At 34.8% G+C, this 23,164-nt stretch overlaps 2 protein-coding genes across 2 annotated transcripts; one reads left to right on the top strand and one right to left on the bottom strand.

The window, feature by feature from the left end:
- Positions 1-3,965: 3,965 nt before the first annotated feature.
- Positions 3,966-17,304, top strand: LOC125854515 (uncharacterized). The gene is made up of 23 exons (XM_049534094.1): positions 3,966-4,194; positions 4,293-4,346; positions 4,621-5,256; positions 6,790-7,028; positions 7,154-7,228; positions 7,314-7,448; positions 7,593-7,711; positions 7,792-8,097; positions 9,336-9,423; positions 9,645-9,750; positions 9,830-9,943; positions 11,602-11,765; positions 11,861-11,981; positions 12,198-12,422; positions 12,500-12,690; positions 13,443-13,610; positions 13,696-13,801; positions 14,813-14,950; positions 15,500-15,661; positions 15,739-15,939; positions 16,428-16,622; positions 16,704-16,775; positions 16,861-17,304. Exons 2-23 carry the CDS (start codon positions 4,299-4,301, stop codon positions 17,011-17,013), a joined length of 3,762 nt encoding a protein of 1,253 aa, XP_049390051.1. The 5' UTR covers positions 3,966-4,194; positions 4,293-4,298; the 3' UTR covers positions 17,014-17,304.
- Positions 17,305-17,926: 622 nt separating this feature from the next.
- Positions 17,927-22,428, bottom strand: LOC125854530 (uncharacterized). The gene is made up of 6 exons (XM_049534108.1): positions 21,864-22,428; positions 20,944-21,034; positions 20,682-20,842; positions 19,422-19,449; positions 19,176-19,284; positions 17,927-18,205 (listed from the first exon to the last, which is right to left on the bottom strand). Exons 1-6 carry the CDS (start codon positions 22,122-22,124, stop codon positions 18,124-18,126), a joined length of 732 nt encoding a protein of 243 aa, XP_049390065.1. The 5' UTR covers positions 22,125-22,428; the 3' UTR covers positions 17,927-18,123.
- Between the last annotated feature and the right edge of the window lie 736 nt (positions 22,429-23,164).

Below are 23,164 nucleotides of genomic sequence, written 5' to 3'. Positions count from 1 at the left end.
CCCCACCCCATTGGCTTAACGTTTTGGGTTGGACGCTCAGATTCTTTCACAGATCACATATATTTGAGTCCATTTCAATACTGTGGGTTGGTACCAGGGACCAGTGAGTTGGTCTATTCCACTTTGGTTTGTGCTTTTTGGCTGCACCTGCAAGTGAAAGAGACCATATTGTCCTGAATTTCTTCCCCGGGTCACCAAATATTTGTTAGAAAAAGACCCACAACTCCAACCAAACAAGTAAAGAGAAATAATAAATATCTTGCAATGCTGTGAAATTTACTCAACTAGGAAAGTAGTTGACCCACAAGTAGTCAATTGCAAGTAAGTTGAAGTCGGTATCCTTGAAAATTACACTTCTAAAAGTTATTGATACTGTGATGTAACTTGGTACTTCCATCCTAGTTTACTCGGACTCTCTAAAAATGTTGTTACATCTGTGTCGGATCTTTCAAAACTGCACTATATTTGGAGGATCGGACACACTTTTGGTGGCATTTTTGAACAGTCCAAACAACGTAAGTTGGATGATAGTGTGATTGAATGTTTCTTTTTCCATACCGGTAGTCGCCTAACTTAACTACCAAGTTACATCACAATATCAATTACTTGTAGAGATCAAATCCAGTTTAAACAGATACTATAGGCAATAAGTATAGGGGCATGATCTCTTTTCTCTTGATAATTCGAAATCTGCTTACTCGATTAATTTGAATTCGTAATACAAATACCTTCTAAAAAGGAGATGTGGCACTCTTTTCTCGATTAATTTGAATTCGTAATACCAATGCCTACTAAAAAAAAGGTATTGCACTCTTTTCTCGATTAATTTGAATTCGTAATACAAATGCCTTTTAAAAAGGAGGTATTGCACTCTTTTCTCGAAAAGTTTTCTAATATTTGTATTTTGAACTCGAAACTTCTAATTAAAAGATCATGGATCAGTGACATTCCACTATACCTCTCATCGGTGGGGTAATGCTACTTGATTAACTGTTTCTATTCATGTTGGAGAAATGATTAAGGAAGCTTTAATTTAAACACAGAAGTTTATAGGCTCCTTTGGAGCAATAGACGGTTGACACCTAAAATTGACATCAATTTTCACTGAGACACTTCAGTTGAGACTTGTATTATTTAAACACTTGTAGTAGGATTGATTGTACCATTTACTCTACTATAGGTGTAAAAAATAGTGTCAACTTTAAATGTCTGTCGATGAATTCAACCTTAAAACGATGGCATTTTTACGCCAAATTGACAGACAATTTGCAATTTTGATTATGTTGGTATGTCATTATCACTAATTAGAATTCCAGTACCCTTTAATTACTACGGATTAATTGAATATTCATTACTTTAATGTTGATTATGTTTAAAAAGGTTACAAAGAGCAAAACAAAATAACGTTAAATTTGGATAAACAAAGATGATAGTTCCTCGTACTTCAAAAACACCAACAAAGGAGTTTGTATCATGGGAAAAGATTAATGATTGATTTTGTTTATGTTATAAACCTTTTGATGTAGGGTATATACTTTATGGTTTGAATTAATAAAAAACAAAGTCAAAATTATGGTCCCACTAATAAATTAAATCAGCTGGTTCTTTTCGAAATTCAAATTAAAGTTGATTCTTCATTGATTTTGTTTAATGTCAAAGTGGTCAACACTATAATGCCAAGTACTAGTAGAATAGACTACTACTATAATTAAGCCACCAAGCTTTAAATAAATGATTAAGAAAAAACAAGAAGTTACTAGTAGGTTAGTTAAGTCCTCAGACTTAGCTTGATATTTTTATTGATTTTTTGGTGAGATAATGAAGTTTTGATCATCTATTAGAAAGAAAAGACGAATGAGTCTTGTTGAGTTTAATTAAATATATCTTACATTTCGTAAGTGACTGGGACATTGAAAATATCCAGAAATGCATTTCGTGAATCGATCTGATTTGGATTTTTTTTTTTTTTGGTTATTGAACTTGTATTTGATTAATCAATGTGTGATATTTTGAATTCTAATTACTTGATATTTTCATGAAATATACTCGATGTAAACAACATAATAATATATCCAGTGTAATCTCACTAGGTGACATCTGAAGAGATTAAGGTGCTGCACAAATTTTATCTCTATCTTATTGAGATAAAGAAGTTGTTTCTGAAAGATCTTCCACTCAAGTTATTCATAACAAAATAATATTAAAAATAACTTGTATTTCATGTGTTAAAAATTATTTGTCCATTAGTATTTTTGTGTGCACTTATACGGCTTAGCGATTATAAATATAAGGGAGATTAATTTCAAATCCTAACACATAAAAAAAATTATTTGGTGAGTTACTTCATTCGTCTAGGTTTTGACGTATAAAATCACTCTATATCTACGATGATGAAAATTAACAAATACTTGATAAAAATATGTGCAAATTAGCGTGAAGTCCATGTTAATTTTATGTGTGTATATTTCGACTATTGCATTTCATATTGCTACTACATCATTAATTTACCTCAATTATTGAAAATATATATAATACTACCAGTTATTAATTTAATTTAATGTGTCATTAACAGAGACATATTTTATAATGTTGTTATTTTTCTCATTATTGTGTCAAAATCCATCATCTTGACAACAAATTACTTTAAAATTGAACCTTCTACTTCCTTTTATATTTAATTTGAAAATACTCCGTGTTGTTATTTAAATTTAAAATATTTTTACTGTAAATTCAATTATTAGTTTTTGTCTCATATTATATACTGTTAACCAATATTCTCTCTCGTTATTCTTTATTGAATTTTTTGTTTCTTCCATAAGGTTTGTTTGTAACAAAAGTACCGTTGGATATTGAATTACCCAAATTGCCCTTATTCCATGAAAATTCAAAAATTTCTACAACTATTTTATTGATGATATGTTATAAATTATAATATATAGTTACAAAATGTAACAAGCATGATAAAGTTTGGTGTAACCGATGAGCTCTTTATTTAAAGCAAACATTATTACACATTCATGTAGTTTTATAAGTGTAAATTTTTCAAGTATAAAAAATAAAAAAGACATTAAGAATTGATTCATGTTTTGATGACATTTGAAATAATTGTATTTATTTTTTATTTCTTTTTTCTAAACAAGTATGTAATTAATTATTGCGATAATTGACTTGTAGTTAATCTAATATAAATAGTCTATTAGCTCTCACAATATCGTTCCTCTTTTCCATCTCTCATTTTTGTTTTGTTTTAATAAACTATAAAAAGATGTGTGATAAATCAAATATAATAAATTTCATATTTTTCTAATAGTATTTTTCATAAGAAATTCATATAATTACCCCTTGAGTATAATGAGATGGATGAAATATTTTTATGATAATCATAATTCTCAATTTCAAAGATAGAGAAATCTCAAATAATGAGACTTTCCTTTTAAAGGTAGAACCTTCATGTGGTGGCCAATTTCCACCATACTATCTAAATTATATATAAATCGTAAATTGTTTCATTACTTTTATTGCCTGATATTTAAATTACACAAGTAATCTCGTAACTTTAACTCCATATGTATATATGTAACTTGAACGACATACAAATTTGAATTTAATTTTAATACAACTCAAATTACTGAAAATAATATATAAATTTTAGACTATTTCTTTTTTGATAAGATTCATCAATGAGAAGTGAACAAGAACAAATTTACAAATTTCAATTTTCAAGGAGGGCAAATATGGAAAATGAAACCTTAATAAAATTATCTAAATTTAGAAATTTTCAAAAAAAAAAAAAAAACTAAGATGTGGGCCCCTCCACCCACTACCCCCATGTGAGTGTTTCTCTTTCTTCATCGTTTAAGCAAGAGGGAAAAACATAGAGAGAGAAAAGAAAAAAACAGAGCAGTAAAGGTTTGTTCACATTACAACGTTCGATTCCTCTTTTTGTTGTCGTTCTACCCCACCCCCCTCCAACCCCCCTACCCCGACACCGTTTTTCTTCACCATTTGTACGTGCTCAGTACTTTTCGGCTAACAATTTCCTCTTCTTCTGCCATTTCTGTTTTTCTTCACGCAAAACCCACAAAGAAATAATAATAAAAAAAGGTTCTTTTTTTAATTTGAACCAACCCAGTGATGAAGTAACACTGTTCGTGCTTCATTAGAAACGACATCGTTTTGTTCACTGGTACAGTGGTACTATACTTGTCAAGTCTTTTGTTGTTGTTTTGTTTTTAGTTAACTGATGCATTGTGTTTTTCTCTTATTTGGGGTTCTTCTTTCTTTGATTACAGAAGCAGATGTTCACTGAAGGTCTTGATAATAACGCCCTAAAGTGGGTTAGAGAGGTATCATTTCTCAAATTTATTTATCCTTTCTGTAATTTTGTCTTTTGATTCTATATGGGTTTGTGTTTTTTTGTTTTATTAGGACTTTTAACTAAGTGGGGTTTCCCCATATTCTTGAAAGTTTGAATTTTGAAGTTTATGATGTCAGATTTTCTTTGTCCTGTTGTGGGAGGGATTTTGATTTTTGATTTTTGAAATTTGAAATTCAGCAAATGATGTGATGTTTATGAAGTGATTTGATTCTTGATTTTTGTTGCTGTCATTTGAAAATCAGGGTTCTGGGCAGCAGACTAAGGAGGTTCCTTTCTCAATTTCAAGCCAAGGATCAAGGATTGATCCAATTGGGAGTATGAGAAATGGGGGTCGCAATGTTGGGCTTCCACCGCCTTCGAAATTCCGGAGTGGTCATCTGTCAGGGGTTATTCCTGTATCTAGAGTTATACCTGCGGATTTAGATGATAGTGCGTCGGTTTCTGATAATGACATGATCACTGACTCGGAAGAGGAGGTTTATGGGGGGAGATACTCATTGGATTCATCACCACATGATGACAGAGTTCCTAGCACTACTGCAGCCACTCAGAGATACTACAATCTCCCACCTAGGCGTGGTGCTACGCAGTATGCAAGTGACAGTATGTACTCTGATGATGTTAGCTCGTCGATGGAGACGTTGGGGAGAGGTCGTGGACACGTGGTCGATAGATTGATGAGAGGAGCTAATAGATACCCAATTGGAAGTAGTGTGTATACTGAGGAGGAATCTTCTGATTCTGCTGCAAGCTCTGAGTTCTCTTCCACCCAAGTTGGGACAAAGAATGGAACTGTTCCACGATCAACAAATTATGCATCTGAAGGGTATGCTTCCAGCATTCCATCTAAATTGAATACAGGAAACAAGACTCAGAAGGTATTAACTTGTTTTAGCTATGTTTAAATTGAGTTACCAATTGTTAAACTAATGTATTCTTCGAAAATGGAATTAGCTTTAGAATTTGGTTATATTGAATAGAACTAAGATGTTTTTATTCATAATTGAAGCAGTCATTCATAGATATCCTTTAAGGAATATCTGATGCTCCTCGCTAATGGTTGTCATAAGGTTTCTTGAATGTGCTCTTGTGTGATGTCTTCGTCCGCACTCTTACTTTAGATTCTGTGCATTGCCATTTCTAAGAAATATGAATCTTAATTTTTCATCTTCCACAACTTAAAATTATGTGCCTATTTAGCAATAAAGGATGTGACCTAGTGGTCATTGAAGTGGGTTAAAAAACCTTGAGGTCTCAAGTTCAAATCCCTTTAGAGATAAAAACACTAGGTGATTTCTTCTCATTTGTCTTAGTCGAGGTGCATGCAAATTGTCCGGGGCACCATGGTTATATAAAAAGAGAGATTATGTGACTATTTTTTTTTTGATAAGGAATTATTCGACTATTTACTATAAGGAATCATTGTCTATCTGAGAAAGTAACTGTGTCGTGTATTTATGACTTGGAGTTCCTCAACTAGGCAGAATTATAGTTCTGAGTTTACATTGCGAAGTTTTCAATTGACCTTGTTCTATGATTTGCTGGTGAACAGATTATGTAATACCAATGGTTATGAATGCCTTTTACGTTCGAACATTATCTTGAAGATGAAAAATTGTGGGGACAAAAAGTTCAAACATTTTATGCATGAATGTGTTTTCATTTTTAGATGAAGTTGATAATTATATTAATATATTGGAAAAATCATCTGTGTACAAGCAGTATACCAAATAGTAGAGAATCTACAATATAATATGATCGGAACGACACCCAGTCTTCTATACAAACAAGAATTTTGTGGTTGCACCAAAAAGAAGTTAGGAATGATAGGTAATTCCTCAAAAATACATAGTTGTTCTCTACACCTACTAAAGCTCTCCTATTTCTTTTCTCTCATGGACTCACATGAGTGCCAAGGGTGAGACATCCCTCGCTCTTCAACTTCTCTTCCTTATGAGCCTCCTTTACTGTGCTGGGCATTGTCCTTTGCAGCCTGAACCATCTCAAAATCTCACAGCACGAGCGAGTTGTCACCTGACAATGTAAAAGGAGGTGGTCACATCTTCAAATGAAGCCCAGTCGACATATGTAATCCTTTTTATTCTCAAATTTTGAGCTGTCAGGTGTTGCTAGACAAGTAAAAGAGCACACCTTTCAAACTGATAACTGTGAATTGTTCAATTCCTCCTTCACCAAGAGGTTATGATAATATTACTGTACTATAAATGATCACCAAGTCTGATTAGCTATTATTGACGGCTACGTTTTCCTTTTCCACTTTGCCGATTGTTTCCGAGTTGAATTTAAATTGTTCTACTTGTGCAATGGATTTTTTCTCATGTACTTGCGTGGTTCCTCATATCTTCTAGAGAACAGACACTCTCTGGTGAAGCTAATTCAATCACTTTCAGGATATGACCTCTGGGAATTTACAGAAGAAGGTCACTGATGAGGATGTCCCCAGTGCACCTCCATTTTGCAGTTCTGCTGCTGAAATCAAAGAAGTTGATGAACGGATCCCTGCCTCTAGAACAATTAATGTGCAGTCTATGGCAGAAGATTGTGGTCTCTCAGCAAAGGCAGATAGTAACATTTCTTCTGGCATAAACCACCAGGTCAAAGTTCCAAATCATTCCGACTCACCTGTGAGGTTTGTTCACAAACCAGTTACAAAACCTAAAGCTTTATCTTTTCCGCTGGCCATAGTGCCTTTCTTCTTTGAAAGAACAATACTTCCTGAATTTCAGCTTATATCTGCTTACACCTGTTTTTCAGGACGACTGCTGCTGCTGCAGAAAGTGGAGGGCCATTGGGTTCTTATCCTGCTCGCCTTCCAACTTTTCATGCCAGGTACCTTTACGGTTAACACAAAACAAATTTACAACGTATAGTTACTTTTCCAGTATTATCAGTGATGATTTTCTATCCAATATAGTGCATTGGGCCCATGGCATCGCGTGCTCGCCTATGATGCGTGTGTTCGGCTCTGCTTGCATTCTTGGGCTAGGGGTTGCATAGAAGCTCCGATGTTTTTGGAAAGTGAATGTGCTCTCTTAAGGAATTCATTTAGGTCAGTTTTTTTCTCCTGTTCCACGCTATTGAGCAGTTGCTATGATCTTTTCTGGCTTTAGTGTCATTTTGGGAAGAAGTCTATAACAATCACTGAGATGATTTATAGCTGTGTTCAACTTTCGTCTCCTATATGGATTTACAGGTTACAGCAAGTTCTGTTACAATCAGAGGAGGAATTAATGGCAAACCGCTCTTCTGAGCTTCCTAAGGAAGCGGCTGCCGCAAAACCTAAGCAAATGGTTGGAAAGATGAAGATCCAAGGTAATCCATGGTATTTACTTGTAATATTTCAGGGTAATACTACTGAAGACTCTGTTGTTGACCTTTTTCTGATTTTGCAGTTAGGAAGGTTAAGATGGGCCTGGACCCACCCACCGGCTGCAGTTTTTCTTCCCTAAGAACACCAAAAATAAAGATTGAATCTGTTAGATATCACCTATCCAATATGCGGTCATCAATCTCTTCCGGATGGCGAGCGATGCGCAAAGTCCATTTTGCTCCTCGTGTGCCTGCAAATGGTTCCTTCTCGCGCCAGAGTTTGGCATACATGCAGGCGAGCACCCAATATATAAAGCAAGTTTCTGGACTCCTGAAAATTGGTGTGACATCTCTCCGCAGCAGTCCATCGTCTTATGATGTTGTTCAAGGTAAAGAAGTTCATTTCTCTTGAATGTTGATTCTTGTATTGTTAGTTTAGGTATCACTCATCCTGTAGTTGCGTGTCACTTTTAACCCATTTGAGGTACAGTAAAAACTTATTGTTCTAATCATTTTAGTTTCAGCTGTTCCTGAACAAAATTATCTTAACATCCTTATTTATCTCCTTGATAAATTATCAACAATCTGTCCATTATAAATAGTTGTTTCACTTACAATATGGACATGTTAATCCTCAATTATCAAGCACCAGATATACATTCATAGACTTTTGTAGTATGTGAGAGAGATTCATTCTTGTTTAACATTATTAATCCAAGTTGACTAAATTCTTCTGTTTATTCTGTGATTAGTCTGCTTTTACCATATAAATGAATTCTTTAGGTTGATATGCTTTTTTAAGGAGGTTATTATTGTATTAAAAGAGCACTAAGTAACTGCTGCAATAGTATTTACATCAGTAGCCCTGACTGCACAAGAATTCTTGAACCCTAAAAACAAAACGTGTATCCCTGTCATTCCCCTGTAGGACCTCTCTATGAAACCTATCATACTTACCTCATCATTTACATATTCTTCTTTTACACCAAAATGGTTATAGCAGAAAACAATTCATTTTGATCTTCTGGTGGTGCAGTTTTTGTCTTCAAACAATCTTGAGTTCTCTCTTCTCATATTGTCTACAAAACGCTAGTAAGAATGGTATTCCACCACTTTGCTTATTTTCTTGTTCATTTCTGGGCTGCTACAATAGCTTAGAAGGTTGTAGGGAGTAGGAACTGTCTCACATAACCCACTGAAACCCCGTGATGTTCAAAATATCTGCCATTTCTGAGATACACTCCTGCGATGCAAAATTTAATGGGAGATGGTTTCTGATTCTATTTAACCATGGTGTCCTGGCCAGCTTGCCCGCAGATATCTTACAATGTTATTGATCTTAACAAGCTAACAAAACTAAAAATGCAAAATCGAGATTAAGCGCAGTTCAAGTTGTTACACTGTTCTCAGTAAACAGTGGGTTTAAAATAATTGGTCTTATGAGAAAATTGTATGTTCTTGACCTTTCTTTAATCCTCATTTGCTTGTCATGCTTCTCACTTTACAAGGGCATAAGTGGCACAAATTCTGTGACCATAGAGGCGCTTTATTTTTACTAAAACTTTTGTAATATAATGATTCTATTTACTATATGTTATCTCACCCATGAAACCTAATATGTGATCAGAGACATACCATTGTTTCTTACGACTAAAAAGTTCAATGGAAGAGGATGCTATTAAAATGCAACCTGGATCAGGCGAAACCCACATTTTGTAAGCTTTTCTTCGTCCATCATCCTATTTTCTTTCTATAGAATTCTGTTAAGTGCATATTTTGTCTCTGAATAACTGTTATAATTTTTGGATTGTAATGTGAACACTGTACCCTCTCTACCTCCACGAGTAGGGGTAAGGCCTGCTTACACTCTTCCCTCCCCACACCCCACTTGGGGATTTCACTGGGTATGTTGTTTTTTATGTGAACATCTTTACAGTTTTCCAGATAATCTTGGAGATGATCTAATTGTTGAAGTACTGGATTCCAATGGAAAGCATTATGGTCGTGTCCTTGCTCAAGTTGCCACCATTGCTGAAGAACCGGTAAACGTGTCTGAATTCAACTTAGTTATCAACTAGAATTATTGCTTCAGTTAGCTCATGATTCTTAAGTTCGATTCAGGGTGAGAAACTTCGGTGGTGGTCCATCTATCGTGAACCAGAACATGAGCTTGTTGGCAAAGTACAACTCTTTATTAATTACTCAACAGCATTTGATGAAAATAGTCATCTTAAGGTGAGTTTGTCATCTTTACTAGCATTTCTACAACTGAAGGAAGAGTAAAGAATTGTTTCTCTGCATTGGCTTCATGTAATTATGCTTACTAGATCTGGGAACGTGCGTTGCACGTTTATCCCAAAATACTCCATATAAATTTTGTATTGCAAATGACATATTTTATCCCCTTCAAATCTTTGGTATTTACGAAAAAAATCCATCATTGTCTCGATAGGAACTACATATATCTTCCTAATAAAAAGAATATTTTAACTGTAAAATTGACTAAAAGTGCATTAAGTAAAAATTACTAACTATTGCACAAATTCAATATTCAAATGAGGATACTAAAATACCATATGCTAGGCTAATGTATACAAACCAACAATAGAAAACAACAAACATTTATGTTTCTTGTTTGTACAATAACAACAAACAAGAAACAGAAATGTTAAACTAAACAAATAAAAAGAGACAAGAGAAGAGAGCATAGAGATTTTTTCATGTTTTTTTTCCCAGTTGGTTTAATTGTGTACATTATTGTGTCAAATGTCACTATTTATAGGATAGCATTGAGGAACACAAAGAGTTTTCATAAATATGATATTAATCCACTTGAGATTATCAATGAGAGATGAGAGTAAAAAACATAATGAATATAATTAGTGGGAGTTGCATACATTTACATAGTGAAGAGTTGGTGGTAATTTATGTATACTAATATGATGATTTACTATTTAATATTTAATTTATTAAACAATTTATAACATTTAAATGTAATGTAGAAATAAAACTGTAATCTAAGGATAAAATATGTAAAAGAATTCAAATATATTAAATGTGTAATGGAAAAGCATTATGACTAATTATTAAAAAATTCATAGTAACTATGATTATGAAAAATCATCACTATTACCAAATGGAAGATGTAAAGATTGTTGATTTTTTCTTGCTAATAATAACTTACAATTTAATAATGAGTATCGAATTGTAAGTCTAGTTGGAAATAGGAGTGTTAATTACCATAATACGAATAGTCAAAATTCATTGAATCCCAAAATAAATATTAAATGAAAAAATAATATTTTAAATAATTTCAAGAAAATAAATTAATAGTTAAAGGGTATTTTCGTAATTCAACTTTTGACTTAGATTCTTCCCACTTTTAGTATATATATATATATATATATATAATAATAATCTATAATATATAATATAATATATATTATATGAATATGATATGATGACATGATTGAATTGCATCTGACGTTTGTATTTTGGAGAGGGGAAAAGAGCCAATAAGAATGCGCTTTGTTTTGAATCAGTATTTGTGGACTTCCGTGGAAATTGGGTGTGCCTGTTTTGTCATTTCACCCCCCCTCCCCATTCAATTAAGATGATTTGAAACTGACTTGTTCATTTCCTGTGACTGCATATTTAAATGATATTTCTGGACCTCTTTTGTCTTTGACTTATGATTGATAATGCATTCCTCTTATAATTTTTTATCTTAGTGGAGTTCCTCTGTGGAAATTTATAATGACTTCTATTGTCTGTCCATAAAATGATTTGCTATGACTGACATTTCTACTCAAAAAGTATTGGGAGAAAATAAAAGCATAATCACAAAATGAATTTCTGTAATCTGACACTTTATTGGTTTCTTCCTATCATAGTGTGGTTCAGTTGCAGAAACTGTTGCTTATGACCTGGTACTTGAAGTTGCAATGAAGATTCAGCAATTCCAACAAAGAAATTTGACACTACATGGTCCATGGAAATGGTTGCTCACTGAATTTGCATCATACTATGGAGTTTCTGATGCATATACTAGATTAAGGTACGATATATTTACATCTACTTATTTTAGGTGCTGGAGGAGTTTACCCACTTCCTTATTATGTGGATAATTATTTTGCAACATCAACTGTGCAGGTACCTTTCCTATGTCATGGATGTGGCAACACCAACTGCTGATTGTCTTACAGTTGTGCATGATCTTTTGTTACCTGTTATAATGAAGGGCCGTTCTAAGAGCACCCTTAGTCATCAAGAGGTAACACTTGTAAACAAATTGAATCTGATATATTCCATATTGCAGATTGGACATTGATACTGTTTTGTGTCTTTAAGATTCCAAGTTATTCTGTGACTTCATTGTCTTCAACAAAGTTGTATTCTATGTCTGTGTTTCTTTATAAAAGAATGGTCTACAATTTGCTCACGTATCTCTCATAAGTACTGACATTGCACAGTGTTTTGCTACTTACAGAATCGTATTTTGGGGGAAATTGAGGACCAGATTGAACAGAGCTTTGCGTTGGTTTTCGAAAACTACAAGTCTTTGGATGAATCAACACCATCGGGGATAATGAATGTCTTCAAACCAGCTACTGGGGTTGTACCACTTGCATTGGAGCCTGCTGTTAAACTATTTTCTCTACTTCATGACATATTATCTCCTGAAACTCAGAACACACTGTACAGCTATTTTCAGGTCTAGAAGCTGGCACATATCTCTATATATCATCTGTTTTTATATGCTCTTTTTGGCATAAATATTTGATTGCACAGGCTGCTGCGAAGAAAAGATCAAGACGACACTTGACAGAGACGGATGAATATGTCAGCGGGAATAATGAAGGACTCTTGATGGATGCTGTTACCGTGTCTACTGCTTATCAAAAAATGAAGTCACTCTGTATGAACATAAGAAACGAAATTTTTACTGACATAGAGATCCACAATCAAAATATACTTCCAAGGTATTTCTGATTTTGAACTATACTGAGGCTATTATGTGTCTAAAGTAAACATTTTGAGATTGATTAGTATTAGCACAGGCTGTTACTCACATCGCTCAAATCATATATGTGAAGATGGTAAAGTGAATTGACTTTTTGACAAAACAAACATTCACATTATTAAGTGTCATGCATTGGTTAAGAGGAATGTGTTGTTTCCATGTCTGAGCAATCCTTCACCGCCTATGCTAACTTTTGAGGTTGTGTTAGGCTTAGAGTCTATTTTCTTGACATGGTATCAGAGCCAGACTATCCCTATTCTAGGAGTTCCAAGTTAGAGGGCATATGAATAAGAAATAGCATATGATGAGATTGGTCAATCTTTCTCATTGCTTGACTAAAGTATACATAGTGTTGGGCCCCATGTTGTCCTTGCATAATATGTTTAGTCCCAGGTTGCAGAAGGGTATTTAACGTCTCAGTTGACTGAGGAATGGACTGTTGTCTATCTGTATGGTTTGGCAAACCCGATGTCTGTTTTTCTTAACAGACATGATCCTGTGTCCTCTCCCCCTCCCTCCTCTTCACCGCCTTTCTCTCTTGTGCTTATGTTTTACATGTGCATTTCTCCTTTCATGAATTAAACCGCTAAGCATTTTCTTGTTGACAAGTCTTAGGTGCATTTCTTGTACAATTGACGAGTCCAATATCAAGTTTTTTTTTCCATTAGTTGTCATTTCTTGCAACATTCCTAACTGCTTTGATGTTTGCAGCTTCATAGACTTGCCAAACCTTTCTTCAGCCATATATAGTGCAGAACTTTGCTGTAGATTGCGTGCATTCCTGATCGCTTGCCCCCCTGCTGGCCCTTCTCCCCATGTGACTGATCTTGTCATTGCAACAGCAGATTTTCAGAGGGATCTTGCCTGCTGGAATATCAAGTAAGTCTTGCCTCATAGGTGCACTTTTTAGTGCATAAGATCTATATGCTAAGTGGTGTAATTTTTGGTGAAACGGCCTGTGCAGACCTGTTAAAGGAGGAGTTGATGCAAAAGAGTTGTTCCATTTGTATATCATCCTGTGGATCCAGGATAAGCGGCTCTCTTTGCTGGAATCTTGCAAGCTGGACAAGGTACTAACTGAGGATTTCACAGGCACTGTTTAAACCCTTGCTGTACCTACTCTCTACTGGTCTGGCCCTAATATCCCTCCATTAAGATGAACCATCTCATATGATCTATGTGTTTGGTGTGATTATTTTCCAGACAGTCTTTTCTTTTTAACTTAGCATCCGATGCTAAGTTAGATGCTATTTTCTTTTTATCCCTGTCAAATAACTTAGCATCCGATGCTATTTTCTTTTTATTAATTATTATTATTTGCATTTAGTTTTTTGTATTAAGCTGGTCAATGCCTTTTCATTATATATGCTTGTAGCTTCTCTATTATGCTGTGCATGTAAACTTGCAATGTAGGTGGATGGCATCCAGGAATCCAAGGGTTGAGATGTTAAAATCTAGATTAGGCTTCTTAATTTCAGTAGCCTAACAGAAGCATAGGCGGAGCTTGAAAACATTGAGCCTTCATTTGTATATCAAGATAGTTGCTAGAACACTTTTTCTTGAAAATTTTGCAATGCAGTTAGGAGATTCAGAATCATTTTCTTGCATGTGTGTGTTTGAGAGGAAAATGAAATTCTAAAATAAGAAGAGATTGTAAAAATCATTCACTCTTTGCAGGTTTAATTTTGGAGGGAAGTTAGTGTGAAAGTTTTCAACTTGCTGCTTTCCTGATGCAATGTAAAAATGTTAGCAACTAAACAGGCTTGTAATTGATAACTAATAAGGTCTAGACTTGTTTTTCCTTTTTTTTAAGATGGGCTAATTCTTACATTTAGCAATGGGGATGGAAAGAATTTATCAAGATGGGCCAATTCTTACAGACCAATTCTTAGTTTTTTTAAAGATGGGCCAATTTTTGCTTGTTAGATGGAAAGAAAAATTGACTCTTTACGCTACTGACAGATTTCTTGGTTCTGCTTCAAGTTAATCTAGGAGTTGGTTATCATTGGTTTTCACTTTCTGCTGTCTGCTCTATCCTTCATTCTTCTTGATTGGTGCTGAATTAACTCACTATCTCACAGGTGAAATGGTCGGGAGTGAAAACACAGCATTCAACAACCCCTTTTGTTGATGAAATGTACGAGCGCCTGAAAGGAACTCTTAATGACTATGTGATCATCATCTGCCGCTGGCCAGAGTACACATTTGTATTGGAGAATGTATGCCCTGATTATTCTTCTTTCTCTTTTACTACTCTGCATGGAAATATACTATTGTAGGAAGTCGCCCCACACTTGCTGAAAAGCCTGTTGCATTTCTTTTTACCGCACCATTATAAACCATCAAAAGGATTCATCAATGGCGGACTAAATTGACAGTGAAACAGTAGTAATTGAACATCACTTCCTCGATACTCTCATTATCTTGTGCCCAGTGTGGGTATACCAGTATATAGTCTCTGGTCTCTGTCAGTGCCAAAGTTGATTTATTTATTTGCTGAAAAAGGACTGATATATTTAGACTTCTCCATTGCATCATTGTATGAAAAGCAAAGAAACTTAATAACGTTTGAATTTTATTTCATTTTCATTTTTCTTTTTCTCCTGGAAGTGAAGAGAGATTGAGATGAAGGAATCAAATAGGCAGTAACATACTGGCTGTTGTTGCACTTTGTTGTTCATCTTACAATTTATTCATTTTTTGGTTATTTGAAACTACTATTTTTTGTTTTGTAGTTGACAATTTTTTTATTCTCTTGATGTATAAAGGCCATTGCTGATATTGAGAAAGCAATTTTGGATGCACTGGAGAAGCAATATGCAGATGTCTTGTCTCCGTTAAAGGAGAATTTGACACCCAAGAAATTTGGCTTCAAATATGTGCAAAAACTTACCAAAAGATCAGTTTGCCCATATATTGTGCCAGAAGATGTAAGCATCCATGCTTATCTGCCCTTCATCACATTTATATTTCATATTTTAGGCCTGAAACGTGTTCCTTCTTTCAGCTGGGCATTCTTTTGAATTCAATGAAGAGGATGCTAGACATTCTGCGCCCAAACATAGAGCAGCAGTTTAAGTCCTGGGGTTCGTGTATCCCTGACGGAGGAAATACCGCCCCTGGAGAGCGCTTGAGTGAGGTGACTGTGATGCTTCGAGCTAAATTCAGAAATTATGTGCAAGCAGTCATTGAGAAGCTTGTGGAAAATGTAAGTTTGCTCTACATTTTGGTTAAATCTAAAACTAAAAGGAATACACACAGATAATGCACTTCTCTCTATATATTTGTCACTACTTACTGAAACCTTTCAACTGATTACGTGATTCTCCGTATGAGATTTATCAATAAAAGTATCATGAAACTTCAGAAACTAATATAAAAGGGAGAGCTAAGTGTTTGGTCAGGATAACATCAGTGCACATGATGCAATTAGCAAAGTCTTCTAAGTGCGGACTCGTAGGATCTGTTAACCGCTAATTTGCTATCTTGAAAGTTCAGTCATTAACAGTAGGCTCTGTTATGCTGATCTTATGTGGCGGCTTTAACATCTATGTCATTCATTTCATAAAGAAAACTCATAACTGATACCCATAATGGAAAATGCATAAGTAGCTCCAGTCAAATTCTGCACTTATATCTCTTTCAAACTAAAGCCATACACTGACTACTAAACAAATATCACCGTTCCTGCTTCAGACAAAGCTGCAGAACAACACAAAGTTGAAGAAAATTTTACAAGATTCCAAGGAGAATGTTATAGAATCAGACATAAGATTTAAGATGCAGCCATTGAAGGAGCAGCTGACAAGTACCATAAATCACCTTTACACCATTTTTGAACCTAATGTATTCATCGCAAGTTGTCGAGGCTACTGGGACAGGATGGGACAGGTTAGTGTTGGTTGAACTTCTGGTTGATAGCTTAGTCTTCTTTTTCGTGTGAAAATTCATACTAATTTCAATCTAATGCAGGACGTGCTAAGTTTCTTAGAGAGCAGGAAAGAGAACCGGTCTTGGTACAAGGGCTCACGAATTGCAGTCTCTGTAAGTAGCAACGTCTTGTTTTTCTAGGACAAAGTGCATTCAAATTACTATATGTTTCATCATTGTATGTACTTGACATTTGCAGATCCTAGATGATACCTTTGCCTCTCAGATGCAGCAGCTTTTAGGCAATTCGCTTCAAGAGAAAGACCTTGAGCCTCCAAGGTCCATTCTTGAAGTGCGATCAATGCTTTGTAGGGATGCATCGAATAACAAAGGATCAAATTACTTTTACTAGATGTAATTGTGTATAGGTTTCCTATTCAATTTCATTCTTTTGTTTCTTTTTGGTTCCGGAAACAGAAAGAGGAAGAAGGGTGTCGTTGCCATAGCCTATAACCTATAGCCTACAGGTGGATTTGCCTCAGATTAGGGAGGACCACGGTGAAGATGTTCTCTCTTGTGGTTTTTAGGCCTGCTACAGAAGAATAGAAAATAGTGTCTCTCAGTCATTTTTGTTGTGGGGGCAGGTGACTCTACTGCTCCATATATAAAAGACGTATAGCTTGTAATTCACATTTTGTCAAATATCTACATCATCTTGAGCATGTCTTCTGCGTATTGTGTTCTTCCATGACTGCACTCACTCTATCTACATATGCAGAAGCATTCAAGAATCACTTTGACATTTCTTATTTCAATTTTCCGACTCTCATTTGGTTAATTGACTTGATCACAGTAACTGCTTGTCTCGCGTAAAGAACCTTTAAAAATCGTCCAGGATCATATAAAAAGTAATTCATAACTTATGAAGTATTTGTCTATACATCTTAGGTAGTTAACTTATAAACTAAGATCTGCAAAATTCTCTCTGAAGTGTTTTTTTTTTTTTTCCAATTCCAACTCAAAATTGTCTAAATGCTTACTCTATATCATTGATTAACCTTTTTCTTCGAGCTGAGCGGGTTATGTATAAACAAGTAGATGGAAGCAAGTGGTCAATCAACATTCTAACATTTGTGTTTTTTTTTCTCAATTTCGAGTCTAACGTCCAATCTACCTGTTTGAAATTAAGCCAACAAGCATTAGGGCAAATAAAATAAATGATCAACACTCACACTCCACAACCGGAACGAGAGAGTTGTAAGGCGGTAAATTGCTAAATAATTCAGAAGGCATCATGATCAACAGCGATCAGTAGAGAGAATCAATAATCAAACAAGATCATCAGATTAAGCCCAATCAATCTGCACGCAGGCTATTCAATTGGCGAAATATTTACATGATTAAACAAAGAATGACATTTATATTACACGTTAATGAACCAACAACCTAATCCAGAGGGCACAAGCAAATGTTACAACGTGCAGGCGAAGCCTTGGGATTTCAGCTAAGCCAGAACTGCTGCTTATAAGAGCTTCGATATAACACGGCAGGAAGTCCAGAATGCTGCTGATGCAGCTCTTAGAATAGCTGGGTTTTGGTATATCCTGATAAAGCACACATATTTAGGCAATGATATCAATAAGACTTGCATTCGTTAGGATTTACTAGTATCCTTCAATCTTCCGAAGAGGCATTAAATATCATACTAAACAAATAAATCGAGAATATGCCAAGGATAGAGTTCAGTTTAGTCTATTAACGCAAACATCAACTTCCGATTTGGCAACAACTGATGTATCATGCTATGCAAACTAGCTCAAGATTAGAGCACAAAGAAGATTCTACATGACCACTCAGTCCCTTGTTTCTTTCCAATTCACATTCAATCAGTTTTGAAGACGATTGAAACTGATTTCTCCCCTTCTCCACATTCATGGATTATAAACTTATAATAATCTAAGCAATGAGCACAGTTTGACAAACTTGGGTGCAGCTTAGAGTATAGTGGGATTATACTGGGTATGTTGTTTATTTTGTTGTTGAGTACAGCTTAAAGTGTAACATGTTTATATTCTTTTTGGTTTCTCCTCCTATATGGTGTTTTGATTTGGGAAACCTAGTGATAATCCATTATGATGACGTGGCAAGAGCTTTAATTGGAGAGAATCTGTCCAAGAAAAGCGAGAGAATACATGGAGCTGAAAGACTACAGGCTCATTCACCAAGGCTAAAAGATTTCCTTGCTTAATAAGTGTCTGGACATTGTTTTGCACTTCTTAAACTATAAGCACTAGTTTAGCCCTTGCTGTAGTCTGCAGTGGGAAGAAGATTATGTTCAGCTGTCTTTCTATTCTGTTTCCACCTTACAATGAGCAAAACATTGCTTTGAAGTTGTTATTGAAAGGACAAGTGCAGACAAGGAAAGAAACAACTTTCCTCAAAAAAACATTTTACACAGAATATTGTCATCTCTGAGTACATCAGACATGGAGATAGAAGAGAGCAGAACTACTTTACCCAATTTTGAAAAAGAGATAGCAGAACTACTTCGCTGAATCAAATAGGTTGGCTTACCCAATAGCAGTAGCCCCCCAAGATGCTACATTGTAAATAACTTTGCTTCCATCCCATGCCTTTCGGAGCTTTCCTTTCTTCTTTTTCAAAGAGAATGTCTTGCTGAGAGCTGTGAAGAAAATCTAATGTCACTTTCCTCGATCCAACTTTTAAAAATGAATTGAATCAGAGTGAATGAAAACAAGAGTTTTCTTTTATAAGTATCCTTAGAAGAAATGTGGGAAGAAAGCAAGAAATTCAACTAACCATCTTGGAGTTGGTTTGGTGTCAAATCCTGCACAAATTAGTGCAAAGAATTAAACCTCCTAGAGAGGAGGAGACACTAAAAGTAACTTTGAACAGTAATTGTGATTATCTTTCATCCTATATAATGATATGAGTGCCGTGAAACTATTCATCATGAATCAGCACAGCGAACTCAAAACACAATTGGCACTGGAAAATTATTTTCAATCTTATCAACCAAAATTGATCAATTAGTCAACTAATATCTTTTTTGACAATTTATCAACTAATGCTCTTACATCAAGGTCCTTTCTGACCAAAACACAGAGATGTGAAATGACATTCAGCAAGACAAGTGGGCAGATTTTGGAGAAGAGATACTCCCTCTGTTTCTTCATTTTATGTAACATCATTTGATAAGGTAGACAATCGAAGATGTCGATTTCAGTTTCGTAACATATTACTATTGGTGGAAACAACATAAGGATGGTTATTGAAAAGAGAACTTAATGGAAAAAACATCATATCAAATTCTACTTTGAACAGTACAAAGAAAAAATAATTGAAGTTTGTTCAAGCAATATAAAAACTATTTGCAACATAGTTGTCGAAATATAGGGATGTAAATTGTGTCATAATTTGGGGGAGAGGGGATAGCATTAGATCTTTGCAGGCTTTTAGTGGCTTACTATAGAAGGAATTTCTTCAGACCACAGAAAGCAAATGACCTGACTATTAGGAGAACCAGGAGACTGATTTTTTGATGAAGTAAGATGTTGTATTAGAAAGGAATCAAGAAGATGCAAATTACATACACAAAAATATGGTTAACTCCTGAGAACAAAAACACCTATTTAATCAGGGAGTTACAGCAGAAAGGTTTATCTACTAGGACTTCTCCGCTAAGATTGCTGTGAGCCACTCCACAAAGTCTAGCTTTCTAATTTTAATTAGTTTCTACTTTCGAGGAAAGTAAATTATGAGTGGAGTAGCAACTATATCATTCTCTTATGTCTAGAGGGCGACAAAGTACAAACAAACTGCTAAGATAAGGATAAGAACACAAGAAAATGACAGAGATGATTAAAACTAGGTAAACATTTTCTTTATGAAGTCAAAAAGTAAAGCAATTTAATGAATTGAAATAAACACATTTACAAGGAAAACCAAAACACTGGATGTTGCATTGAGCTATGTTTTAACTTGAGGAAATAAAGGAAAGAATCAACACTTTAAGGAGCAAGAAGATCAGGCCTGTTTCTTCTAAGGAAACATACATACCTTAGTCTGCTTAAGAGATAACAGGTATGCAGCCATAAAGCAAGCTATACCATCCACTATATCTTCTTGCCTAACTAAAACATAGTCTTCTCCGTCTAACTCAGGATCTCCACCTTCCCAAAGGTCATTCTCATTGACCATGTCCCACGAACTTCCTTCTTCTACAACACAATCAAAAAGGAAGCTATTACTACCATGATCCCACTTGAGAAGGAAACTGATAAGACTTCAGGTACAGTTACCAACTTTCTGGAAAACATACCAGCTAAGTTTTGTGGAACAGATGCTTGAGCATTTTCTAGCTTTTGAAGGAAATCTGAGCATTGAACTCTAGATTTTAGGAGATCTCGCAGCTGCACAACAAAAGAGAAGCGCAAAACGCACTTTCAAACTTTTTGCCGTGGTTGATGTTCACAGAATTTAAATTAAACAAGTGGATTGCCTAAATCCATCTATCCAAACAATAGAATGGGACAGTGGCATTGGTCTGCTTGAATCACTAATAGTCAATCATTATTCAATACAAGTGAAATTAATGCATCTGCTAGTTGAATAAGAAACCAGCAATCTTCAATAGAAAATATTGTATGTAATAACTTATAAAAACATAATAAGGATGACCAACTCAACAAACTAACATAGTACATGCCAATTCTTTTACTATGCAATTAACGTTGCGCATCAACTCAAAGTCCGAAACTAAAAACCCTTTTAGAGATTAAGGCAGCAGTACACGTACAAAAACTGTCTCAAATTAGAACCACAAAATGAATGCAATTATGATAATTATAGCAGTGATATTCAAAAGCACCTTACAGTTCTCCGACTATGATGAGTATACGGAAGTACATACAGCTTGATTTCTACAACTCTCCTGATATAACCTAATATTTGCTAATAGGACTTTCTAGCTAACTTAGCATATATAACCATATGCTTTACATCTCTTCTCTATTTTTTTCTTCAATCGAAGTAGATGAATTTTCAAATTTCTCAGCAACAGTTAATCGCTGTATAATCTCTTTTCCAGCTCAGCTCATGTTTTACATTAAAAGATGCCAACTAAATCAATTCAAACACTTTTTAGCATATATACAAAATATTTCACAGCGAATACAGCTGAAAAAGAAATTAACAACTACTATTTCACAACTATGGACAGAATTAATAATTAACGCTGACCTCATCGGTCTCAACATCGGCAGACGGAGTAGAGGAGCCTTGACCGGAGTCATCCAAAGAATCCCGGTCAACATCACTGCTAGAATTGGATTCATCGGTGTCCTCCTCAACGGAACCAGTAGTACTAAGCAATTCAAGAGCTCGTTGGCATTCCTGCAGCACAGCCTCGAGCGTTTTTCTCTTCACCTTAATCCGATCCTGGTTCGATTTAGCTCTCACCAACTGGATCGGCTTTGTACCTGTCACCTCAACCACCTCCATGCCCCTAACAATTCAAACACACATATACATACACAAAAAAAAAAAAAAAGTTTCGCCGGTATGTATATTGTAGAGATAGAAGGAAAAACTGCAGATAACGATAGTTAAATTTATCGGAATTGCAGAAATTGATTGAAAACCTCCATGGATTTTGAGGTTCTTTTTGAAGAGAAGATGGAATTTGGGAATAGGGCAAAAAAAGGTGAATTGTAGAAAAAGAATTTGGGTGAACAACAATAATTGGACTCCGTGTTCAAGTGGTGGCGTGAGCCGCCTGCGTTTTGTTACGAAATTGTTATTACGTTTTTAGGGCCCAAAATGAGGTGCGCCTACGTTCATGACGTGGGGTATATGTGTCATTTGTATTATAGGTATTTATTTTGGATGTTACCCAGGTGGTGGAGAAACAAGTCAATATTGGTTTTTTTTTTCTAAGCTTTTCGTATCGTTTCATAATAAATTATATTGTGTTATATTATACTATAATAAGATGAGCTAAAACTATTATTTATAAAAAAATTTAAAAAAGTGAAGTAAAAGACGAAACGAGAAAAAGAAAAAAGTAATAATGTGATCACATAGAAATTAGATTTAACAATACAATTACACGAAATAGGATTTTTCATCGTTATCTAATGAAATATGTAACAAAATGATAACAATTAATCAAATACTATTATATTTAAACTAACAATACAATAGATAACGACATCTAAACAAAGCTTAAGAGTTCCATAAGCTATCATGTGAACTTTTGTATCATTATTATTAATAATATCCCTCTCATATTCTCTCCGTTCATAAAAAGGTTCACCCTTATATTAATCAGAAACAAACTTTGATTTAATTCAATATTAGAATTGTTCAAGATCATATAAGAAGATTAAATAAAATCATCATCATTAATATGAAAACTCAACATCCTGCATGTTCGGACTTAGATATCAATCGTATGAATAATATAACATTGACGCTCAATATTAAATAAAATCATAAATTGAAATGAACCTAATTCTATTTATCGTGATAAGAAACAAACC

Source organism: Solanum stenotomum, chromosome 2 (assembly GCF_019186545.1).
Source record: "Solanum stenotomum isolate F172 chromosome 2, ASM1918654v1, whole genome shotgun sequence".
Taxonomy (NCBI): domain Eukaryota; kingdom Viridiplantae; phylum Streptophyta; class Magnoliopsida; order Solanales; family Solanaceae; genus Solanum; species Solanum stenotomum.
This window is presented reverse-complemented; position numbering and strand designations above follow the sequence as displayed.